The sequence below is a fragment of the Electrona antarctica genome (assembly GCF_951216825.1).
Source record: "Electrona antarctica genome assembly, chromosome: 13".
In the NCBI taxonomy this organism is placed as follows: Eukaryota; Metazoa; Chordata; class Actinopteri; order Myctophiformes; family Myctophidae; genus Electrona; species Electrona antarctica.
In genome coordinates this window covers 2,703,244-2,722,168 of record NC_136794.1, presented here as the reverse complement: position 1 = coordinate 2,722,168, position 18,925 = coordinate 2,703,244, and the positions used below count along the sequence as shown (strand labels likewise).

Genomic DNA, 18,925 nt, shown 5'->3' with positions numbered 1-18,925 from the left:
CGTCTGCTAATTATAAGCGACTTTGGGCTTCTTTTTCTGTAAATGAATTCACTTGTAAATAATTATTAGTAGTTTGAGGGTTGCAGTTTTTTGTCCTTGTTTCTAAGGTGTAGTTGTTTATTTGTGCTTGTTTCTAAAGTGTAGTTGATTATTTGGGTTTTTTCTAAAGTGTAGTTGTTTATTTGGTCATGTTTCTAAAGTGTAGTTGTTTATTTGTGCTTTTTTCCAAAGTGTAGTTGTTTATTTGGTCATGATTCCTAAAGTATAGTTGTTTATTTGGTCATGTTTCTAAAGTGTAGTTGTTTATTTGTGCTTGTTTCTAAAGTGTAGTTGTTTATTTGTGCTTGTTTCTAAAGTGTAGTTGTTTATTTGGAGCTTGTTTTCATAGACCTTGGCTGCTTGTTTCTCTCACACAATCTGGCAACACCACTAGGACGGAGCGAGTGTCTGAGCATGCGCACTGGTGCTGCTGTGGTGGCTGCGTCATCAGGGGCAGAGAGAGAGAAACAAACAAACAGAACAGAAACAGTGTTTATTACTTTATGTATTTATTGTTTAGTTCATATTTGTTGACTATAGTTTCTATTGTCCTAACATAGCGACGTCATGGCCGGCACCGCGCTGAAGAGACTCATGGCGGAGTACAAACGTGAGTTGAAACTACATTCTGTCTGTTAGCATTTTTACAGCTAAGCGGCTAACGGCTGACAGCAGATTATTATTAAAGCAGTGGTACTGGTTCCCTGTAAGTGGGGTCCGGCCGTCCGGGGACCCCCAGGGGTCCTTGAGGAGGGAGTTCCAGCCAGGTGGTCCCCCAGCTGAATGAATTAATGATGAATTGAAAATGGTGGGCCCTATTGTAAACAAGTGTAATGCTTTATGGTGTCGTCCACTCACTGTTAACAGTTTTTGTATTGAGTTGAACTTGAAATGTATTGTAATTCTGCAAACTGTTACATCAATCAATCAAAAAGCTAAATGATAGTTAGGAACCAAATGGACCCAACATGGGTCTGTAACTCTGGTTACATTTTGTACACTCTCAGAGTTCAATTAACATTGGTTTTACAATATAAATTGGGGGTCTCAGAGATGCCATTAAATGGGGGGTCCGTAGACTAATGCATGTCAAACTGGGGGGTCCTTGGAGCCGTAAAACTCTTCTCGTATGGGGGTCCCTGGCATTATCTCTTCAAATGGGGGGCCGCAGGCTAATTAGTGTCAATTTGGGGGTCCTTGACATGAAAAAGTTTGGGAACCACTGTATTAAAGCATGTATTAATTATATTTGAAAGCAATATACAAGTTACTTAATTAGTTACCAATCGCCCTTAAAGAACGCTGCTAAATCACATAGATGCGCTTTACACCTATTTTTGTGTATGTATGTGTTTAATGCTTTATTGTCTCCTAATCATGTATTGTAAGGCAGAGGTTCCCAAACTTTTGCATGTCAAGCCAAGGACCCCCAAATTGACAGTCATTAGCCTGCGGACCCCCATTAGAAAATATACGCCAATGAACCCCCATAAGAGAAGATTTGTACGGCTCTAGCAGTGATTCTCAACCTGTTTAATTTCGAGGACAGTTTGACATGCATTAGTCTATGGACCCCCATTTAATGGCATTTCTATCTCTGGGACCCCCAATTTATATTGTAAAATCAAAGTAAATGTGACTAACGGGTCCATTTGGTTCCATTTGTACACTCTCAGAGTTACAGACCCACAGGGGTTCATTTGGTTCCTAACTATCATTTAGCTGGGGGACCCCCTGGAACTCCCTCAAGGACCCCTGGGGGTCCCCGGACCCCACTTTAAGAACCACTGTTGTAAGGTACTGTTTGCCTTTTATGTTTGGGGACTGTGGGTGAAAATTTGCATTTTTTTTGTTTGCTAAATCCGGTGTATTTTCATTGAATTTATGTAATGTCTATTAATATGCATTGTCCCGTCTTCTAAATAAACAAATCAAGTGACGTTATATGTAACTTTATTCCACCAGCCGCAGTGTTACGCCGCAGCCGGTGACTCGTGGAATAACGTGACCGCAGGGGGACGCTGTTCATGGATGTCAAGTGAACCGCGACCTCTAGCAGGAACCGTATTCCACGAGTCACCGATGTCCGTGTAACACTTGTTGTGCTAAAAGGGGCTGCGTGTGTCAGTGGGTTGGCCCAGCTGTTTACTTCCAGGCCCCACATTAGATATGACGTCATTTGTTTATTAACATTTTGACATCAATGTTTCTTTAAAGGTTTCATGACATTAATTTTCATTTATTTTTATTTTTCGTTTTTCTTTCAGGTTTTATGACCTCAATTACACCCTCACAACCTGAACTTTGAACATTCAGTTGGTTTTTCTGTGGTCTGGGATTTATTTCTGTGTCTGTGAAGCCTTTTGAGCTGCAATGAAAACAGGCAAACCAGTGAAAACGGTTCCTATGTCATATATGGAATTTGCTTACTGTCACATCACAGTCAGCAGGAAAATCAGAGCACTTGTTTGAGCCAGAAATCCCCAGACCACAGAAAATCTACTGAACGTTAAAAGTTCATGTTTTATGGGTGCAATTGAGCTCAGAAAACCTAAAAAAACTAAAACAATCCCACAATCCCTTTAAAATGTCATAAGATTTTAGTCGACTAAATCTACAGTTGATATAACCGACTAAAATGTGTTTTGGCGGGCCTTGGTGCCGTCGTAATGGCCGATTTTACACTTGCTGAAAATAGCCGATCTACAAGCTCACAACGCGTCACGCTGCGAGCTTTTAGATCGGCTATTCTCCGCATGCAACCAAGTGTAAAATGAATTATACTGGATCTCTTGTCCACTAGTCCCTTCCTAACATTTTAGTTTTTATTTGTTGACGAAATTGTCAATATATTTAGTCTTAGTTTTAGTCATCATAGCTTAGTTTTCATTTATTTTCCATTTAGTTTTCATCAGTGAAAAAAGGTAGTCGACGGAATCTTTTTGTCATAGTATTGGGGCCGATTCATACTCCTATTTTAGAGCCGAATAAAAGTCGGTTCGGCTCTATAGAGCCTACAATGTGACGTCATTTGAGGTTTGGAGGGGCGGGTACCGTCCTAAAGTCGGCTCTCCGGTGCTACTGAAAATTTCTGACGAGCCGAAATCATTTCGGCACTACAGCGCCGAAACAGCGGTAAAATAGGAGTATGAATCGGCCCTAAGTCGACGAAATCAACTGGAACCTCGCTCCCTCAGGTCAAGCACTGCCAATCAACTGGAACCCCACAAGTCCTACAAACGCACTTGGGGAGACAGGGCCTTCGCAGTGGCCGCCCCTTCTCTTTGGAACTCACTCCCAACTCACATCAGATCTGCCCCCACCTTCGAAATGTTCAAAAGCACACTCAAAACCCACCTTTTAAAACTGTCTTTCCCTACATAACCCCCACCCCCCCCCCCCCCCCCCCCACACACACACACACACCCTTCTTGTTTGTCCTTTTTTGATTTTGATTCCTAGTTTTTAACCTTTTAAACCTTTTTTAACTATTTTTTTTTTCTCTAATAAAAATGTTTGTACTAAAATGTCTGTAAAGCGACTTTGGGTACCCAGAAAAGCGCTATATAAATCGTATGTATTATTATTATTATTATGAACACTGTTTGACACTGTTTTGTGTTCCAGAGCTCACCCTGAACCCACCGGAGGGCATCGTGGCAGGTGAGGACCTTCTGAACACCAGGGACCCCTTAGCTGAGAGAGAGATGAAGCAGGGACCCCTTAACTGAGAGAGATGAAGCAGGGACCCCTTAGCTGAGAGACGGATGAAGCAGGGACCCCTTAGCTGAGACGGATGAAGCAGGGACCCCTTAGCTGAGAGACAGATGAAGCAGGGATCCCTTAGCTGAGAGACAGATGAAGCAGGGATCCCTTAGCTGAGACGGATGAAGCAGGGACCCCTTAGCTGAGAGACAGATGAAGCAGGGACCCCTTAGCTGAGAGAGATGAAGCAGGGACCCCTTAGCTGAGAGACAGATGAAGCAGGGACCCCTTAGCTGAGAGAGATGAAGCAGGGACCCCTTAGCTGAGAGACAGATGAAGCAAGGACCCCTTAGCTGAGAGAGAGATGAAGCAGGGACCCCTTAGCTGAGCGAGAGAAGAAGCAGGGACCCCTTAGCTGAGCGAGAAGAAGCAGGGACCCCTTAGCTGGGCGAGAGAAGAAACAGGGACCCCTTAGCTGAGAGAGATGAAGCAGGGACCCCTTAGCTGAGAGATGGATGAAGCAGGGACCCCTTAGCTGAGCGAGAGAAGAAACAGGGACCCCTTAGCTGAGAGAGATGAAGCAGGGACCCCTTAGCTGAGAGTCGGATGAAGCAGGGACCCCTTAGCTGAGAGAGCGATGAAGTATTAATGAATGATTTTTTGAATGAATGATTTTATTCATTTAAGTGTCACGCCACCTTGTGGCCCATCCCTCATGGGATTATATCACACCTTTTTACAGTTAAAACAGTTATACACTTCTATTACAGTGTGTTACTTTCTGACACCAGCAGGTGTCAGTGTAATCTCACAAATGCTGATGTATTATTATGTTATGACATTCAGTGCTACAGTAAAAGTATCAATACCCTGTTGTACAAAATATTCTGTTAACGAGTACAAGTCCGGTGTTCAACATGTACCTGAGTAAAAGTACTAAAGTATGTGTTCAAAATGTACCTGAGTAAAAGTACCTTGTAGTCTTCAGGCTAATGGATTTAATTGATTTCTAGTTTCATCAGACTAATGATTTGAATTGATTTGTAGTTTTACCAGGCTAATTGGTTTAATTGATTTGTAGTTTCATCAGACTAATTGGTTTAATTGATTTGTAGTTTCATCAGACTAATTGGTTTAATTGATTTGTAGTTTCATCAGACTAATGGCTTTAATTGATTTGTAGTTTTGCCAAACTGACCCGTGGCGTGTCTGTGTTTAACTACAGGACCTGCTAACGAGGAGAACTTCTTTGAATGGGAAGCACTGATCATGTAAGTCCTGTAAACTATACTTTGTCATTATCCCATTCTTGGCGGGAACCCCTTTTGGTGTTTCAAGCATTATGTTACAATTTTTGAATATATTTTCTTTCAGAGCGAACGTTTTTAACTCAAATCTTTGCTTCTGGGGGGGGGGGGGGGGGGTCGTCCCTGGCTGGATCAACATATTTTCAGATGGGGGTAGGCGGCCAATTACATATAATCTTGGGGGTCCTTGACATGAAAATGTTTGAGAACCACTGACATAGAAACATGGGTTTCTCAGAAAACTGTCAGGATTTAGAAGACATTTGTAGAATCGTTCCCAGGTCAAAATGGGTTATCACTAGAGCGGTGCCCGGTAACGATGGAAGTTGGAGATCCATGCCCCACCCCGGCCATGCAATACCAACTTTGTACCCGTGTCAGAGTACCCGGTCCACCCATCTGTATGGGTCCTTATGCCCATATATGGAGATTTCTTTATCTGTCTCTCTGTGTCCATTTATTGTTACATAATGGAGTTCGGCGTCAGTAATGCCCAAATATGGAGTGTTGTGATGTCAGAACAGGCCATCTCCATATATAGAGCCTGGGCAGGGGCCCTGTCCAGAGCCTGGGGCAGAGGCCTTTTTGGGGCGGTTCTGGACAACCGTGGGTCATTTTACGCTCTCAAGAGGTATCTTTTTGAGTGGTGCAAACCACTCCAACAACCAGCTTTGTCTGTACCCGTGTACCTGTACGTGTACCCGTGTACGTGGGACGTACCCAAAACAATGAGCATGGTTACTATGGTCACTGACATTACATCAGACCACAGCTGATCAGGCTATATAAGACCTTGCACCAGTCAGTTCACACGGGTGTGATTTTTGTTGAACATCTGCATTATAACTAATTCACAATAAGTCTACAATTAGAATGTAGAATAATTATTTTTGATCAACGTTTGCCTGTTATCTCTCCTAATGGTACCAACATCAATACAGCATGGAATTGTGGACAAAATCTTATTCAACAAGTTTTGGGTCTGAGAGGCTAAATGGAGGTCCTTGGCTCAAATGAGTCTGAGAGGCTAAATGTCATCAAATGGTGGTCCGTGGCTCAAATGAGTCTGAGAGGCTAAATGTCATCAAATGGTGGTCTGTGGCTCAAATGAGTCTGAGAGGCTAAATGTCATCAAATGGTGGTCTGTGGCTCAAATGAGTCTGAGAGGCTAAATGTCATCAAATGGTGGTCCGTGGCTCAAATGGGTCTGAGAGGCTAAATGTCATCAAATGGTGGTCCGTGGCTCAGATGGGTCTGAGAGGCTAAATGTCATCAAATGGTGGTCCGTGGCTCAGATGGGTCTGAGAGGCTAAATGTCATGGTGGTCCGTGGCTCAGATGGGTCTGAGAGGCTAAATGTCATCAAATGGTGGTCCGTGGCTCAAATGGGTCTGAGAGGCTAAATGTCATCAAATGGTGGTCCGTGGCTCAAATGAGTCTGAGAGGCTAAATGTCATCAAATGGTGGTCCATGGGTCTGAGAGGCATGATGTCATCAGCCACTGTTTATGGAGATGACAACAGCCCTGTCATCAGCCACTGGCATTTAGCCCCTGTGGCATGACAACCTAACGCAGTGTTTCCCAAAGTGGGGTCTGGGGACCCCCAGGAGTCCTTGAGGGAGTTCCAGGGGGTCCCCGGATAAATGATAGTTTGGAACCAAATGGACCCTTATGGGCCTGTAACTCTGAGAGTGTACAAATGTACACTCTCAGAGTTAAATTAACATTGATTTTACAATATAAATTGGGGTCTCAGTGATAGAAATGCTATTATCCCGTAGGACGTGTGGAAACGTCATAGCTAATCCAACCGATGGATTGCTAGCGCATTTTCATGGATATCAAACGAGAGAAAAATATTCAGATTTTTATTTTATTTTTTGGGGGGTTGGCCTCCTTCTGCACCATACTCCTTGCTATTCGCGCATGCGTATAGCCTCGTATCTCCTATCTGTGTGTGTGTGTGTGTGTGTGTGTGTGTGTGTGTGTGTGTGTGTGTGTGTGTGTGTGTGTGTGTGTGTGTGTGTGTGTGTGTGTGTGTGTGTGTGTGTGTGTGTGTGTGTGTGTGTGTGTGTGTGTGTGTGTGTGTGTGTGTGTGTGTGTGTGTGTGTGTGTGTGTGTCAAATTGGGCAGTGAACAGTACACATTAACATCTCTCTCTCTCTCTCTCTCTCTCTCTCTCTCTCTCAGGGGTCCTGAGGACACATGTTTTGAGGGGGGGGTGTTCCCTGCCCTGCTGAGCTTCCCCTCAGATTACCCCCTGAGTCCCCCCAAGATGAGGTTCACCTGCGACATGTTCCACCCTAACAGTAAGAACACACACGCGCATGCACACACGCACACACACGCGCAATAGGTAAATAAATCAATTGAAATATAGTGACGATACCACAAATACAAATGTGTAGAACTGCAAGCTTCTAGTCTGGGATCGATACCGTTCGGGAGCGGAAATAAGTTTACGTCATGTTGTAGTCACTGGTTTGTAGTCAGGAAATAACTTTACGTCTTGTTGTAGTCACTGGTCAGGAAATAGCTTTACGTCATGTTGTAGTCACTGGTTTGTAGTCAAGGAAGCTTTGAGAAGGAAGAGAAGTGGTCACGTGACTGGGCTGCGCCATGACACTTTCATGGACACTTTCATGGGAGCCAAACTCACACCGGCAGTGCAATGAATACATGGCAGTGAATGGAGCCGGCTGGACCAGTTCATAACAAACAATATTTATGAACAATTGAGACCTTTGTCATATAATCGGTTCAGGGATATAAAAGAAGACGGTTGTTTTCTAATCACTTACTTTTTGATGTGCACAGAGTGCACAGTATATCATTTTATCTGAGGATCTAAACGGCAGCAGGTATCGTTTCTGGCTCCGAAGTATCGCAAGATTTGGCTGACAGACAAACGTAAACGGTGGGAAGCTCTTTAGATACCATACCTCTATAAAAATTACACAGTGTACACATCGAGAAGCAACACAGCAGACAATAATGTGTTACATGTCTTCTGTTATTTTCCAGTAGTGATTACTTTACAAAAGGTCTCAGTCATTCATAAATAATGTTCATGAGCTGGTCACTGAGCTCTCATTGACTCTCATTGACTTCCGGGTAGTTTGGCTCCCATGAAAGCGTCCATGAAAGTGTCATGGCGCAGCCCAGTCACGTGACCACTTCTTTCTTCTCAAAGCTTCCTTGTTTGTAGTCAGGAAATAACTTTAGTCATCAGGAAATACATTTTCGTCATGTTGTATAGTCACTGGTCTGTAGTCATCAGGAAATAAATGTACATCATGTTGTAGTCACTTGTTTGTAATCATCAGGAAATAACTATGTCATGTTGTAGTCACTGGTTTGTAGTCAGGAAATAACTTTGTCATGTTGTAGTCGCCAGGAAAAAGCTCTTGTCACAACTGGAATGTCACAATAAAAGCTCTCGTCTTTAGACGTCTGGAGTGTCACAATAAAAGCTATCGTCTTTCGACATCTGGATTGTCACAATAAAAGCTATTTTTAGACGACTTGACTGGATGTGTCTCGATCAAAGCTGACGGCGGTAGTTTCAGAATAAAAGCTCTCATCTTTAGACATTAAATAAAGACTCGGGACTCTAATTATCTTCAATCTCATCGCCCGGTCTTTTCATCTGCTACACTTCCGCCCCCCCCCCCCCCCCCCCCCCACCTCTCTCTCTCCCTTCATCCTCCATGCCTCCCTTCATTCTCTCTCTCTCTCTGCCTCTCTCTCTCTCTCTCTCTCTCTCTCGCTCTCTCTTCATCTTGATAGCAGTGCAATAGGATCCATCCTGCAGGTGTTGATGATGTGCACACACGTGCACACGCACATGTGCACAACACACACACACGCATGTGCAATACACACATGCAGGTCAAGCATCGTTCACACATAATCACAGGTCGCACACCCACACACATTATAGATCACACACACACACACACACACACACACCATATATAGAAACATTAAAGGTCACACCACAGACACACCTGCTTCCTCTCAGATGTAGAAAACATTTTTACTACTTCACTACAAGCCTAGCAGTGAAACTGTGTGTGTGTGTGTGTGTGTGTGTGTGTGTGTGTGTGTGTGTGTGTGTGTGTGTGTGTGTGTGTGTGTGTGTGTGTGTGTGTGTGTGTGTGTGTGTGTGTGTGTGTGTGTGTGTGTGTGTGTGTGTGTGCGCACACACACACACACACACACACACTTAGTCTTAATTATTTCCCTGCCAACTACGAGAAATCTCCCAATGGCTGCTAGGCAATGTCTTATGGCCAATTCCTAGGTGAGTTTTGGGTGAAGAAGTGACCACCAGTTACGACAACTCCGTTCACTTCACAGGGCTTCAGTCCAATGGCGGGCTCTTCCACATACAGAAACTATAGTAAAATACGCACATCACTTCGTGGAGGTGCTGGGTTCAAAAAGTGACATAGGAACACTCAAGTGCTCCAAAAGATACAATTATTGACGACGTTTCGAGCCAAGGCTCTTCATCTGGTCAAACTCCAGATGAAGAGCTTTGGCTCGAAACCTACCTTTTGGAGCGTATGACTGTGCGGGTTCCCTTCTCTTTTCCTAGGGCTCTTCCACATGGACTTCTATTGGCCAACAGTTGACAAAGGACTGAACCGGAAGTTTACGGAATGCATTGGGAGTCTTATGGGCTTTACGGTGACAAACCGAGTTACACATGAACCACATGGCTTCTGCCCCCTCAATGTCACGTAAATCTGATTTACTCTATGGCTCTGGACGGGGGGAGCTGCCTCTGGCTAACCCGTGAACACCCCCCCCCCCCCCCCATATAAAAACAATACATACATTTAACCCATTTAGGCCTGATATAAATAAAAAAAATCAGACCAGTCTGAAGCGAGTGGTGCAACAGCACCCCCTATTGGTACTCTAAACATAGTCACATAGTCCCATATAGGGACAAAGCTGTTCCTTGGAGTGGTTGCACCACTCAGAAAAAGGTCTTCTGAAAGAATATATATTCAAAGCTTTATGCCGCATTTTCACGATTTTTCTAAAATAGACCTACAAGCTCGTATGAGCTTGTAGAAATGCTATTTTTCAATAGCTAAAGTATAACATAATGCTTAATAGTTAAAACACCAAAAGGGGTTCCCGCCCAGAATGGGTTAAAACGTACATTCCAAAAACAAAGGGAAAAAAAAAGAGAAAAAAATACATTACACTCTGTAGTTCATATTCATATAGGCTACAAAGTCATCGTATGAACACTAATTAAAATGCGTTGAAGTCTAGTACATGCATCCTACAACAACTATTGTCCCAGGTGTCTCTTTTACTTGATTTTTTTTTTAAATAGTTCTTTCCGTGTAAGTTTGGTTATTCGCAGTGGCAAAGAATTCCATTTCTCTACATGCTATTGTACGCTTCAAATAGGACAGCGCTGCCCAGCTATGCTCCGGGGTGGTTATGCGAGCTGAGCTCTCATTGCAACTATTATAAAGTATACTGTCTATACAGTTGCATAGTTGGCCGTCCATCAGGGCGTTATTGTCTCCACCAGGCCGAAGGCATGGGGAGAGAGAGAGAGAGAGAGTGTGTGTGTGTGTGTGTGTGTGTGTGTGTGTGTGTGTGTGTGTGTGTGTGTGTGTGTGTGTGTGTGTGTGTGTGTGTGTGTGTGTGTGTGTGTGTGTGTGTGTGTGTGTGTGTGTGTGTGTGTGTGTGTGTGTGTGTGTGTGTGTGTGTGTGTGTGTGTGTGTGTGTGTGTGTGTGTGTGTGTGTGTGTGTGTGTGTGTGTGTGTGTGTGTGTGTGTGTGTGTGTGTGTGTGTGTGTGTCCTTCCGTCCGTTACCAGCTAATCTCCGGCACCGTTAACCCGGTCGATGCCAAACTTTGCACACACACTCCCTTCAACGATGAACCTCTGCCCCACATTTTCCAGAACGGCCTGTTTTAGCGCCACCATGAGGCAGCTTTTCACATTTTTTACCTAAAACTGCACCGATCTGCGTGAAACGTTGCATGCAAGCTCCCTATAGGCCAAGGACAAACCTTTGACCTGCATTTTCCGCATCTGCCTTTTATAGCGCCACCAGGGGGCCGACTTTTGTAAAACACATTTTTTTATATTACTCCTCCAGATTCTGTCCAAAAATCTCACAAATCATTACACAGTATCTCTATGGTCATGTGCTCAAGTCGGATCTGTCCGATATTTCATATTCCATCCTAATTGGCTATAATTGGCTTTCACAGTTTGCACGATTGCCCCGTTTTGAACAAAAGCCTCAAATCATGATCGCAGCATTCAATTTACGTGAAATATTTCACACATTTTCTTACTAGGCTGAGGAATATATCCCACCCTTTTCACATTGGCCTGTTATAGCGCCACCAACAGGTAGATTTTTGCAAAACACATTTTTAGAACAAAATGCCTCAAATCATCCAATTGCCATCAAAGGCGTATGAAGAAATGGCACCCTTTTCACATTGGCCTATTATAGCGCCACCAGGAGGCCACAACCTGACCTGCCCTGGTGGAGACCTGTGCCCCGAGGGGCACTTTTTCTAGTTTATTGTGTGTGTGTGTGTGTGTGTGTGTGTGTGTGTGTGTGTGTGTGTGTGTGTGTGTGTGTGTGTGTGTGTGTGTGTGTGTGTGTGTGTGTGTGTGTGCGTGCGTAACAACACACACCATGTTGTTGTCAATGATGATGATGATGGGGAGCGTGTGGTCTGTAATCTGTGTGTGTGTGTGCGCGTGTGCATGCGAGAGCGTGTGGTCTGTAATCTGCACTGAGCGTGCTCAGATTGTGTCACCACTCTGACATCACCTCTGCACGCCTTGTGTCCCTACTCTACAATTTGCACGCACGCACACACGCATGCACACGCACACAAAGAGAGAGCAGTGCTATATTTTCCCCACATCACGTCCGTGACGCGTTGTGAGCTTGTAGATCTGTGTTTGTCGACACACACACTTAAGAAGAGGTGCACAATCTCAGTATGACAAACGGGTCTCTCTCGCCTCCGTGAAAATTACTGCGGTTTCTTTGTCCAAACGTGTTCAGTTTTGGTTCACAAACGCTGCCACCATGTTAGTCTTTGTCCTTTTACCTTTAGAATCACCAAAGAATTGAATCTCTTTAGCCCATTAACCCGTTCTGGGTGGGGACCCTTTTTGGTGTTTTAAGGATTATGTTACACTTTAGCTATTGGAGAAATAGCAGATCTAAAAGCTCATAGCGCGGCACCGAGTGCCGCGCTACGAGCTTGTAGGTCTGCTATTTTTTTGAAAAATCGTGAAAATAGCGGCGCAAATCTTTTGAATGTATATTCTTTCACAGCGAACGTTTTTAACTCAAATCTTTGCTTCTGGGGCGTTCCTGGAATAACATATTTTCAGATGGGGGTGTCGGTGGCCAATTACATTTACATCATTTTTGGGGTCCTTGACATGAAATATTGAGCACCACTGATATAGATAAACAGGTATTTCACAAAACTGTCAGCATTTAGAAGAACATTTTTTGAGTGGTGTAAACCACTCCTACAACTGGCTTTTGTGTGCAGAAAAAAATGAGCATGGTTGCTATGTTCAAAATAATTTCTGACGTAATTAAATCACACCCGGGTGAACTGGATGACCGTAGCAACCATGCTCATTTTTTCTGCACAAAAAAAGCCAGTTGTGAAATCACATCCGGGTGTGATTTCATTACGTCAGATCAGAGCTGATCAGGCTATATAATACCTCACCTATATAATACCTCACCTTACCTCACCTCACCTTACACCACTCAGTTCACACGGGTGTGATTTTAATTTCAACGTCAACGTCGTTTTAACGAGTTTTCGCTCAGCTCAAAGGTGAACGATAGTCTCTGACTCGGTATGGTGCAACCAACAACAGGAGCCGTGCACCACGCAACCCGTATAAGCAAGGTTCCTACAATAGAACGCCTATTGTAACAAACACACGTTATTGTAGGCTATTATTATACAACCTGTAATCAGTGCACGGGGGGGGGGGGGGGGGGGGGGGGTGGTTGGGTTTGTAGACTAGATATAATATGGCTATATTTTGCTACGTCACTGTTAGTGGTATCTGTGTGTGTTTTCTTGGACTTTGGATGACACTTAGATTTGGGGGTAATGAATGAAACGGATCACACTGAGTTGGGCAACCCTAAAAACCCAGTGACCTTTTTTTTCCACCCCCCGGGCCTGTTTGCGTGCCTGAACTTTGGTCAACTCAACTACGGATAAGCGGTTGAAGATTGACACAGAGTAGGCTATGCCCAACAGACACACTGCAGACAACCTCTCAGGGCAGTGTGACACACACACACACACACACACACACAATCGGCCCAACTATCTACCAGCAGTGCCGCTAGCACTGTTGTGGTTTAGTGTGTAACAGTAACAGTGTGGCCCTCATACCCACAGCATACTGCATTTAACCTGCATTTAACACACACACACACACACACACACACACACACACACACACGGAGAGGGAGATAACACTCCACTTTTGAACACTCCACTTTTGAAGCCACCCACAACAAAGACGGCACCAAAGGTGAAACTGCAAAGCACCATGGGTAAAAAACCACACACTTGTATGTCCATGATGGTAAAGAATAATGTGGATTACGGAGTCTACGACGGAATGGGCGGCTGTTTTGACTTCTTACGGGTTCACGTGGTTCAAAACGGTTTGCGCCTGGATGGAGATAACACTGTGGATACACACGTCGCACGTGCACACACACACACACACACACACACACACACCAGCTCAAAGCTTTGATGGCAAGGAAGGCCAGGCTACTGTAGATCTCACTGATATCATGTGTGTATCCTTCCTGGAGAGAGAGCGAGAGACACACAGATATAAGATATGCGTTTGTAAGTTTAGATCGGTGACAGAGTTATGTAAGGCAACGTGTGTGTGTGTGTGTGTGTGTGTGTGTGTGTGTGTGTGTGTGTGTGTGTGTGTGTGTGTGTGTGTGTGTGTGTGTGTGTGTGTGTGTGTGTGTGTGTGTGTGTGTGTGTGTGTGTGTGTGTGTGTGTGTGTGTGTGTGTGTGTGTGTGTGTGTGTGTGTGTCCAGTTACATGTATGTTTCACACAGAGCTTTATGGCGCACACACACTTCTCTGTGTTATGTCACCATTTTTTTACATACTTATTTGAGATATTCATTCACGGTTATTCTTGATGTGAATAACAGTTTGTTTTGTAAACGCATTGACAATGAATGGAACATGTACCTCATAATGTACCTCATTACGTCCTATTGTCTCTGTTATTGTTACGGTCTACTGCATGACCCGTGTTCCCCGCTATTTAATCCAATATTCTACGCTGCCTAGATTGTCTTATTACCTTTTGGAGCCGTAAGTATTTGCCGCTTTGATCCAAGAAGATCCAGCGAAATATAATCCGATTTGTTTGTTTTTGATGAGAAAAACCAGTGGCCATTACAATGGCATTTATTATTGGCTCTGAAAGAATATGTATTCAAAGATTTGCACCACATTTTCGCGATTTTTTTTCTCCAAAAATAGCAGACCTACAAGCTCGTAGCGCGGCACTCGGTGCCACGCTATGAGCTTGTAGATCTGCTATTTTTCAATAGCTAAAGTATAACATAATGCTTTAAAACATTTAAGCATTATCCCTCCCCTCCCCCCTCTCTCCAGTCTACCCAGACGGCAGGGTGTGCATCTCCATCCTCCACGCTCCAGGAGACGACCCCATGGGCTACGAGAGCAGCGCCGAGCGCTGGAGTCCGGTCCAGAGTGTGGAGAAGATCCTCCTGTCGGTGGTCAGCATGCTGGCAGGTCGGTGTGACACTCACTGTGACGTCACTGTTAACACCTTGGAGGCCCGGGGCGGAGTTCTCCGTCAAGTTCAAGGTCATGGTCAAGCGCCCAAGCCGGAGATTGATAAATAGGACGGAGATTAATGATAACAAAACCGTTCGCATCGCTCTAGAGCCTTGGAGCGCTTGTTGCCCGATCCGATGACGTGTCAAAAAGTGACACGTCATCGAAAATGTCCCCTGCCTGTTTAGCTGACGAAAACGAAAATCTTAACGATCATAACTCCCGATCTAAATCATCCCGTCTAATTCTGAAAAAAGATCCTGTGTTTGACGGCCTTCCACGGTCCAGTCGCTAGTCGCGATAGATTTATTATTACCTCCCGTTGTTGTCGATCGACTCTAGAGTGGTGTGGCTATTGGTCTGCTACACAGACATGCACACCAGCTTCCTGTGCGCCGGTAAAAGTGGTCCGTGCGCTATAAATGATGGGCACATGGATGAAATGGATTAAATAGTTCCGGGCTACTAAGGTGTTAACACTCCCAACGCCCAGGACGAAGTTCTTTGTCCTTTCTATTAGTAACGCCCGACGCCCAGGACGAAGTATTGTCCAAAAGACAAAGTTTATGAGAACGGATCGCATGGCTCCACAGCCTAGGAGCGCCTGTTGGGCAATCCTCGGTGTTGCGTAATAGTGAGACGTCATCGGAAAACTCCCTCCCCTGTTTAGCTGATGAAAACGAAAATCTTAAAACATTAATAACTCGAACGCGATCTAAATCATCCCGTCTAATTATGAAAAAAGATCCTGTGTTAGACGGCGCTCCGCGGTCCAGTCGCTAGTCGCGATAGATTTATTCTTACCTCCCGTTGATCGACTCTAGAGTGTTGTGGCTATTGTTAGCTGCTACACACACATTCACAACAACATCCGGTCCGTCCGGAAAAGGGGTCCGTGTTTATAAATCGACTGGGCGCTATAATGTAATGGATTAAATAACCCCGGGCAATTAAAATGTTAACCACTGTAGATGTTGTTACAGGCGTCTCTCTCTCTCGCTATCTCTATCTCTCTCTCTCTCCATTCCTAATGTCTGTCTCTCTTTCTCCCTCATTCATTCCTAATGTCTGTCTCTCTCTCTCTCTCATTCATTCCTAATGTCTGTCTCTCTCTCTCTCTCATTCATTCCTAATGTCTGTCTCTCTCTCTCTCTCATTCATTCCTAATGTCTGTCTCTCTCTCTCTCTCATTCATTCCTAATGTCTGTCTCTCTTTCTCTCTCTCATTCATTCCTAATGTCTGTCTCTCTTTCTCTCTCTCATTCATTCCTAATGTCTCTCTCTCTCTCTCTCTCTCATTCATTCCTAATGTGTCTCTCTCTCTCTCATATTCCTAATGTCTCTCTCTCCAGAGCCTAATGATGAGAGTGGTGCCAACGTGGATGCCAGTAAGATGTGGCGTGAGGACAGTTCTACCAGCTGGCCACGCAGATCGTACGCAAGTCCCTCAGCCTATGAGGACGCTGGCCACACCCCCGAGTCTCTCAGCCTATGAGGACACACCCCCATAGCCCTGGCCACACCCCAATACCCTCAGCCTATGACGACACACCCCCAACACCCTGGCCACACCCCCAAGTCCCTCAGCCTATGAGGACACCCCCCAAAACCATGGCCACACCCCCAAGTCCCTCAGCCTATGAGGACACCCCCCCCAAAACCATGACCACCCCCAAGTCCCTCAGCCTATGAGGATGCTGGCCACACCCCCGAGTCTCTCAGCCTATGAGGACACACCCCCAAAAACCATGGCCACACCCCCAAGTCCCTCAGCCTATGAGGATGCTGACCACACCCCCAAAACCATGGCCACACCCCCAAGTCCCTCAGCCTATGAGGATGCTGACCACACCCCCAAGACCCTGAGCCTATGAGGACACCCCCCCCCCCCCAAAAAAAAAACCATGGCCACACCCCCAAGTCCCACAGCCTATGAGGACGCTGACCACACCCCCAAGTCTCAGCCTATGAGTACACTACACACCCCCAAAACCCTGGTCACACCCCGAAGTCCCCCAGCCTATGAGGACGCTGACCACACCCCCAAGTCCCTCAGCATATGAGGACACTGGTCACACCCCCAAGGCCTTCAGCCTATGAAGACAGCCCCCCCCCCCCAGAACCCTGGTCCACACCCCCAAGTCCTTCAGCCTATAGAGTGTCACAGTCCCGCCCCCTTTCACAACGACGAGGGCACCGAAAGAGAATTTCCCATAATTATTTTTCCCCACAGACGTTTCATAAAGTATTTATTTAAGGACCTTTAAGCCTCGGGACAAGGACAACTCGGCTGCTGACAAATCAGGACAATAATGTGGAGCAACAGGTCTAGGAAGATTCTACGGCCTAACAACAAGTTTTCAGCCATGACATTTTATTTAGATTTATTCTATGAAATAACACCCGGCAGGATGTCTTAATTAATCCAGTGGTTCCCAAACCTTTTCATGTCGGGGACCCCCCAAAAAAAACCAAAAAATATCTCTGGGACACCAATTCATATTGTGAAATCAATGTTAATTTAACTCTTGAGAGTGTACAAATGTGACTAAATTTGACTGAGGGACTGCCATTGGATTTTTTTGAATTTTCGTTTTGTCATATCATATGAAAGCAGGGAATCATAGCTTCAAATTGAGTAATGTCTTGCAGAAAACAACAAGTTGAGAAAACAGACTTGAAAGGTTCACTTCTGTGGTCTCTAACATTACACCTAGCACCTAGTTTAAGCATTTATTTCATATTTACATGTCAATTTCAGCTCTGACACTTATTCCAGACATGCTCTAGTATGTGAAGAGTCTGCCTGTGATATTAACTCATTTTGAAAAAAAAAAAGAAAAAAAAGTTTTTCTCCTCTGGTGAAAAGCTGGAATTTGCGCGATGGCAGTCTCTCAGTCAAATCTGGTCACAAATGGCTGGGGACCCCCTGGAACTCCCTCAGGGACCCTGTGGGGAACCGCTGGTCTATAGTCGTCCTGAAGAGAGGTTATTATTTATAAACGAGGACCGGCGCGCGATGCATTAACCCACTGATTACACGCTAACATCAATTAATACGTTGACCCAAAAGTAACAGGTGTTTTTGGGACCGATACCGAAATTTGAATATTTCCAAAATGATTATATGTCAAAACTGTTCCCGTGCGTGCGTGCGTGCGTGCGTGCGTGCGTGCGTGTGTGGAGGAAGGGGAGAATGTTTGGGCCTGTCACAAAGATGCAAAACGATTTAAAACATTATGTTGTAATTTAGCTATTGAAAAATAGCAGATCTACAAGCTCATAGCGCGCCACCGAGTGGCGCGCTATGAGCTTGTAGGTCTGCTATTTTTGAAAAATCGTGAAAATATTTATTTCAGAAAACCTGGAGGATTTAGAAGATTTTTTTTTAAATTTCGACGTCAGGCCTAAATGGGTTAAATGGAATAAGATGTTTTTTTCCAGATTGGGTAAATTTGCAGATCACCGATCGATTCATTTGGAGTGAATATCGGGCCGATCGGTTGCCGATTTTGATCGTCTCTAAACGAAACAAAACGTTTCCTGGCTTACGGTAATGAAAGTATTCCGTCAGTGTCGCGCTGGCCGTCCGTCCGTCCGCCCAGATCAACACAGTCGCCTCGGGGAAAACAAGGAAGTGTTACTGCATCGTCTATTTCTGGCTTTTCAAATGTTTTCAAAAAGCATTCACCAGAGCAACGTTTAGTTGTGAATGAACATTGTGTGCTTGTTTAGGTGGCTGTCCTGTTGGATACGGCATAAATACTATTAGACAGCGAAGCGGGGCTGTTAATGAGCACATAGCTCGTTAATTTGTGTTGATAGTGACTCGAGCACTTTAGCGATCCTGCTTGTTGATCCAGGCTTTTATCAAGCGCGACTTGTTAAATCAACCATTCGTACCAAGTGTTAAAAAGGCTTCATATCATGAACAGTGCTGTAATAATTACGATAAAACCTCCATGCTTCTTAAGC

At 44.7% G+C, this 18,925-nt stretch overlaps 1 protein-coding gene across 1 annotated transcript; it reads left to right on the top strand.

Moving 5' to 3' along the window:
* The first annotated feature begins 439 nt into the window (after positions 1-439).
* On the top strand, positions 440-16,837 carry LOC306935298 (ubiquitin-conjugating enzyme E2 G2-like). The gene is given in 7 exon segments (XM_079518278.1): positions 440-649; positions 3,667-3,702; positions 4,970-5,015; positions 7,242-7,360; positions 14,765-14,905; positions 16,303-16,355; positions 16,358-16,837. Coding segments are annotated over 7 exon segments (489 nt in total). The 5' UTR covers positions 440-606; the 3' UTR covers positions 16,409-16,837.
* The last annotated feature ends 2,088 nt before the right edge of the window (positions 16,838-18,925 follow it).